General features: G+C 42.8%; 1 protein-coding gene across 2 annotated transcripts in view; it reads left to right on the forward strand.

Annotated features, from left to right (window-relative positions):
- LOC8029922 overlaps window positions 1-6,502 on the forward strand; it is a 46,144-nt gene extending 39,642 nt beyond the window's left edge. The window contains exon 11 of one of the 2 annotated variants that reach the window (XM_029992855.4): window positions 4,129-6,502. In XM_029992855.4, coding sequence (XP_029848715.2) covers window positions 4,129-4,263 — 135 coding nt within the window. In that variant the 3' untranslated portion in view covers window positions 4,264-6,502. The remainder of the gene's footprint in view (window positions 1-4,128) is intronic. The other variant, XM_002408281.5, reaches the window with a different exon arrangement.
- Window positions 6,503-7,284: the final 782 nt, after the last annotated feature.

Genomic DNA, 7,284 nt, shown 5'->3' on the forward strand with positions numbered 1-7,284 from the left:
GTTGCACACTAGGCTTAGGCCAGTCCCGCTACGTTCCCAAGCACCCTCACAGCACTTCCAATGGCATAAGACGCTAGGCTTAGGCCAGTCCTGCTACGAACCCAAGCACCCACACAACGCTTTCGAAGGCGTTATTACTTGGCTTAGTCGGTCCTGCTACAAATCCGAGCACCCTCACAGCGCTTCCGAAGGCGTTGCACACTAGGCTTAGGCCAGTCCCGCTACGTTCCCAAGCACCCTCACAGCACTTCCAATGGCATAAGACGCTAGGCTTAGGCCAGTCCTGCTACGAACCCAAGCACCCACACAACGCTTTCGAAGGCGTTAATGCTTGGCTTAGTCGGTCCTGCTACAAATCCGAGCACCCTCACAGCGCTTCCGAAGGCGTTGCACACTAGGCTTAGGCCATGGAGTCCCGCTACGTTCCCAAGCACCCGCACAGCACTTCCAATGGCATAAAACGCTAGGCTTAGGCCAGTCCTGCTACGAACCCAAGCACCCACACAACGCTTTCGAAGGCGTTAATGCTTGGCTTAGTCGGTCCTGCTACAAATCCGAGCACCCTCACAGCGCTTCCGAAGGCGTTGCACACTAGGCTTAGGCCAGTCCCGCTACGTTCCCAAGCACCCGCACAGCACTTCCAATGGCATAAGACGCTAGGCTTAGGCCAGTCCTGCTACGAACCCAAGCACCCACACAACGCTTTCGAAGGCGTTAATGCTTGGCTTAGTTGGTCCTGCTACAAATCCGAGCACCCTCACAGCGCTTCCGAAGGCGTTGCACACTAGGCTTAGGCCAGTCCCGCTACGTTCCCAAGCACCCACACAGCACTTCCAATGGCATAAGACGCTAGGCTTAGGCCAGTCCCACTACGAACCTAAGCAGCCGCTTAGTGCCTCCGAAGGCATGGGATGCTAGTCTTAGGCCAGGCCCGCTTCAAACCCAAGCACTAGCGCAGCGCTTCCCAAAGCGTGAGATGATAGGCTTAGGCCAGTCCCACCATGAACACAACACCCGCGCGGTGCTTCCGAAGGTGCGTACTGGCGACTGTTGTTTGCTGCAAACTAGGTCGGTTGAGGAGATCTTCCACTAAACACCTCGGTGAAAGCAGACCGACTCACAGCCATGAAAATAAACAAGTTCAACGATCTATGCTCGTCGAGCACGCCACAAACGCTGGCAGCCATGTTTGTTATCATTTAAAGCCAAAGCCCAAATGCAATATCAGGACATTCGAAAACAGTAACGACTGTCTAGGTTATTTGTTTCTCCAACCAAAAAATATTATCGATATGAATCCTATTACGGGATGGAGAAACAATTTTAACACCAACATTTCGCATGTCAGTCACCTCTCCAACCCATGAGAGCCGTGAAAAGGTGCTTAATTTTGTAAGCATGGGGCGGGGCCTAAAGCAGGGCTACCCCAAACTAAATTGTCTAATGGTGTGAATATTGGTTTAAAAATTGTTTGCTTCATGGAAAAGTTAACAAAAAAAGTAATGTGTCCCTGTTAAGAAAGACCATTAAAAAAAATTTTTGTTTCCCATTTTAGTGTTTTTTTTAACATATAGTTTGCAGAATTCCCAAGTTTGGCAAATGTTAACAGTGGATGCTTCAGCAGTACTTTACCGTACATTCTATGAGTCAGTCATTGTTCTCGAAACCTTTAGAACACTTCTGTCCTACGTGGTGTCTCGAAACATGTTCAAAGTCAACGGTAAGTCTGTTTGAAAAACATTCTATGCTGCTTTGACACCCCAGTGAACAGAAGAATGATTCCTCTATTCACCGGTTGCTGTGCTGCAAGAAAGTAACCTTTACTTAGACTTGGAGCTCTCTGTCAGTTTCGTTATAGCTCACCTGCACACACCCTTTTTTGCCGCTGAGCCCACATAAACGAAACATTTCATCTCTGACCTTCTTTGCAAAGTCAAATTAAAAAAAGAAACAAAAAAACACTAATCAGAAAGAAAAAAAACAAATTCTGCTAGAAGAGTTTATTTTGAAAAATGTCATATTTATATCCACCAACACCTTAGAGGGTATTCTCAGAAAGTTTTATGTGCTCACACTGCATAGTTATTTTTATTAAAAATATTTTTGGTCCACTGATGCTAAAGAAAAGGGAGAGGTTCAAGCATTTCGAACATGTTTTTCTCCCTTCCACTTTTTGGCATAACGTTGACTCAATGATTAAACTATTGTTTCAGTATGAAACGATCGAGAGACTTAATATTTGCGGCTTTTATGCTGAACTTTTTTGGAGCCGGTTAGTTTAAACTTAGATTTTGCATTTTCATGTTCATTTACGTGAAAAATTGTAATTTGCAGAACTCAATAAATGTGAAATTTTTTTTGTCATATTTTCTTTAATATTTTTGGATAATGCATTTTTTTTTTAATTTTCTTTTCATAATAACTGGCAACAGGTATTCCAGTATGCAGTTCATCAGAAAAATATGTGGTTATCAACACCATTTTTCAAGGACAGATTCATTGATCAGATTTCGTGCAAAGCTCGTTCTTTACTTCGTTCTGGGGGTACCCTAGAAACTGTGAACCCCTTAAAATTGGTTCACAGTTTCTGAAACTGCTTGCCCTCCTATATGGCTACAAGCACCACCTGCGAATATCACTGCAATTGAGTGAGCGTTTCACAAGTTGACATTCCCAGATAGTGTCTCCCTCAACTTTTAAAGAACTCGTGAAAAAAAAAAAATTTTTATAGTATGGTTGGGACATGCATGTCAAAAATTAAATTAGACGAAAAAAATATATTTAGAGCAATATTGACGGCGCATGACGCGATTTAGTCGGTAGTCGCCTCCTTTCCACTTGTCTTTCTTTTCGGCATTTTGGGCGCATGGAGGAGAGGTGAATCGGCTTCGCCTTTACGTTGAGGTGGAAAGGGCGAATGACCATCTTGTTGAGGTCCGAAAACAGAATGGCCAATCCGTGACGTCATGAACTTTGCGCGCAAAGTTTCAAATAAATCTCTTGCCGTCAATATTGCTCTAAAAAAAAAAAACTTTGTTTTTTAGTGTTTTTAACAGAAAATCGACCTAAGAATGTTCCTAATGTAGGCACCGCCACCTTAAAAGCCAGTGCTCAATCAGAAAGGAGGAAATCCTCTGTCAATTCTTTGGTGGCTCAGGCAAGCAGGAGAGGAGCTGTGAGGAGACGTAGGTGGAGAAGGGTTTCTTCCAGGCTGAAAATGACTATACATTAGCTTTCAAGTTGAATTTGCTTCACATTACATGCTGGCCCGTTATAATCGGCAGATGTCATTCGTACTTAGTCTAGAAAGTAAGGAGGCTCCTCAATTTATGAGGTTCGAGCATGAGACAATCAGTGTTGTTTGTTGTCCTTGTGCAAATTTCATTAGTGTACTAATCATTCGTTGCTGGGACACCACGTACATATGAAGTTAAAAACTCTCTGTAATACAGGCTTTCTATTGCTGCGTACAGGCTTTCTGCGCAGCAACATAGTTCCATAGCGCCATTTAGACACAAGGTTGCGCACTAACAAATTATCTAGACCCAAAACTGAACGCAGGGCGGCGACAGTTTCGATTGTTGCCACTGCCAAACTATTTCTCTTCTCTGTACATGTTACTTAAGAGCGACAATAATGTGAAATCGATTAGTCTTCACCTAGAAGATTCGTAATATTGGTCATTTTTGCTTTGTGGAGCCCATAAATTGTTAAACAGGAATTTATTGTAGTCAGGGAAACACATTGAACTCATGGGAGATTCGCCGAGACTCTATTTTACTTTATTAAAGACGTTCATTACAAAGGCGTCCGACTGTAGATGCTTTCAGCACGTGCCAGATTTGTGCCACCATGACAAATTCATACAAATCCTGCGTCGGGGACAAAAGCATTGTGGTATCTAGAAGGTGAATGACATGTAGGACGACCACAGTGATGAAAGAGAACAGAGAGTGCAGATAACTTATGGCTGTACCCATGCACAGCTGCTAAAAAGCGCGTTTAGTGTGCAGTCTTGCATTTCACGCATCCAAGACATAAAACTGATTTGAGTGCCTGTCGTAGCTTAAAAATGAGCAGCAGAAGCTTCCCAGATGTTGGGTGAATCTTTTGTGCCGTCCGTTGCAGTGCCATGCAAGCTTCCAGAACAAGATTGAGGACGTCTCCAAGTCCCTGTGCAACATCACTCAGGCACTACGCCTGCACAGCTCTAAGCCCCGCCAATTGAACAGGTCGCGCTCCAATTGGGAGCTGCTCTCTTGATGTGACGGTTGTGTGTAGTTTGGGATCAAAACAGCGGGAGTTGCGCACCACCATTCATTGTCTGCACATTGGCCGTGTCGTGAAACGGGTGTCTTGTTTTTACTTTTTGTTTTTGTAGAGGTTGATTGTGTACGGTTGACAACAGATATTTGTCGAAGCATGCCGCTTGGTTGCGTTTGCATGTTAATATTGCCATTTTTATTATTATTTTATTTGTCAAGCTGGGGGGGGGGGGGGGGGGGGGGGGGGCACGCGGGTCACGAGCCGTTTGGGCTGGGGTTTGTACCGAGATGAAGTGTTAGTGAAAAGTGTGAATCTGTGAATACAGCTGGGTGACGTAAGCAGCTGGGGGAATCGAGCGGTGGTTTGTTTTCTCGATCTGCTGAGGTTCCCTCAATTCCAGTGTGCTAGCTTTGACTGTCTGTCTGGTCCCGCGTGTTTGGTGTAGAACTGAGTCCCCCTGCAGAGGATTTGGACGTCTAGCCAAAGTTTGAAGCTAGAGCCTCAAAGGCCTTATGCAACAGCCGGTGTTTGTGTATCACACTGTATGATATGTGCATCTGTAGATAGCTTTTTTGATTCTTTTTTGGGTGTGTTGTAAGGACTGCTTAGGAAAACCTGCGTATTTATATATCAAACATAGGGTTATGGTCTTAGAAAGAAGTCTTGTCACTTTTATTTTGTCATTGCCTCTTGTTTTCTTCTGTTCGTATATGGCTAATAACTTCAGTGTTTTTCCTGTAGTTTTACGACATTCACTTTTATCCTTCAGCTATTTTAATCTTTAATACTTGCTGTGCATCAGTGGTAAAATGCTACTGGGGAAAAGGGAATGACACTGCTGTATACTTGACTTTGGCACATTTTGTTTTTGCAGCATTTGCAATCAGCTTATAAGCCTATATTTTTTATGTTGAAGTGCTGTAACAGACGGTGTATTCACGGGCTCAGTTCTTCACAAATTTGCATGTTCTTTTCGTTGTCATGTTTTTCAAGAACTGAATTTTATGACAGAAATCAATTGGTTCATTTGCCCATTGTATTAGCGATCTATCCATATGATCGCATATTCAGGGCTGTGAATAAATTAATGCAAATTAAATCGCTGCAAAATATAAGTTGTTCACACTTCATTTCAAGTTTTTTTTTTTTTTTTTTTACTTCCTACAACATGTATTGAACATGCACACTTTCAGGGCACCCTAAGAGTTTATTTTTGTACTTTTGTGTGTCCGAGACGTGGAATGAATTGTTACTATTTTGATTTTACTGCTACTTGCACTTTCTTTGTGGGAATAGTTTTGCAGGTTCTTTTCTACCTTCCCATTTAAAGGCCAAACTTGTTCTGTTCAAAAAGTTGCTTTTTTATGTGTGCAATTATAAAATTGTGGGTGGTTTTGGCTTATTTTTAATTTTGTAATGTAGTTTCCTTTCTTACATTTTCTAATTACAGTGGAGAATTCACTATACCCCCTGGGCAATGAAGTTTAGTTTGACAGGTGGTGCCACCTTATGCTGGATTTGCTCGTAACTCCGAGACGGCCCGGGGGCCACAATCATTTGACCCAATCCCAAAAGGATATTTACATTGATAATTGTGAAGTTGTCTGTTGCAGAAGAAATGTAGACTACTTCAAATCTCTCACACCCTGTGATCTAAAGTTACACTTTATCTCCACATAATGGATGTGTGAAATTGGCCAGAAAAATCGGCTTCTGCACATAGCAATCACAAATTTTAATCAATGTGCATTAGTAGTGCATTTTATGTCCCAAAATTTTAAGGCATAACTTTGTTCCTGTAAAAAATGAGACCGACGAACTTGCCAGGGTCAGTGGCGAGCATGTTCGCAGATGACCAGATCATTGATGGTTGTACTTATGGCGCCTTCTACAATAGGCACAGCAAGCAGACGACGCACTTCATTGTCTGCTTACATTCATCGCTAACTCGGCTGTCTGCACACATCCACCACATAAATGCACATTCTGTGAAAGTTTGAACTTTCTGTGTGCAGTCACCGGTTTTTCCGCTTCATTTTACAGTGTAAGAAACAGTTTGCATAAGCTACACGTGAACAGTCATTTGTCAAATATCGAAATTAATGATTTTATTATGTAGCAGTTATTTTTCTCCAGAGAGGGCTTGTGATGAAAATATAAAGCTGATAGTATGCCCAGGCATTTGAAAACACAAACAATATTTTTTTTTTTTTTTTTTTGCTGGCTGTACGATTGATGACACACATAATCGTTTTTGTGTAAATGTACATTACCTCAGCATGGTTGGACAGAGCGACCTATCGTTTGGTGCGCACATAAGTTGTTTCTCTGCACTCTAGCCATTAGGGAATTGTAGTAGACCGTTTACGCAGCCCGCTAAGCACCCGGATAGCGCTCCGTAATCCGCCGCAAGACCTTGAACTATGCAGAGAAGGCTGGCAGCGCGCATGCGCAGCTGCGCCGTTTTCTTCGGGGATAGCGTAGCGGAGGAGAAAAACGATCTACTACAACTCCCTATTATGGGCCTCTTTGACAGCCTTTAGCAAAGGCTGTCAAAAATTCCTAAAATTAGTGTATTCGAGGAGGATAATTTTCTCGGGACCGCTTTACTCGTGATGGCGGATGTCAGAAAATGTGCAATACTTATTAGTTCGCTGTTTAATTAGAAATTACTAATTAACGTTTTGATTAGGGGAAATTGGCATATGTTTCCAGTGAGAAACTTGATGAGCGTCATCTAAAACCACTAAATCAGTAATTTTTAGAAAGACTGAGCTCGTGAGGAGCGTAGTAGTGCGCTGAAGTTACCATCCGTGGAGCAGGTGCAGTGCCGGGGCTCTTGTAAGAGACGGGAAAATCGCGCAAGCGCCTTACAGCAACCACTAGCCTTGTGCCTGCTTCACAAGTGGTAACTTTAGTGCACTACTACGCTTCTCACGCGCTCAATCTCTATAAAAATAACTGATTTAGTGTTTTTCGATGACGCTCTGGAAGTTTCTAATTGGAACCAGATGTCTA

This window comes from Ixodes scapularis, unplaced genomic scaffold (genome assembly GCF_016920785.2).
Source record: "Ixodes scapularis isolate PalLabHiFi unplaced genomic scaffold, ASM1692078v2 PGA_scaffold3__209_contigs__length_174095766, whole genome shotgun sequence".
Classification (NCBI taxonomy): Eukaryota; Metazoa; Arthropoda; class Arachnida; order Ixodida; family Ixodidae; genus Ixodes; species Ixodes scapularis.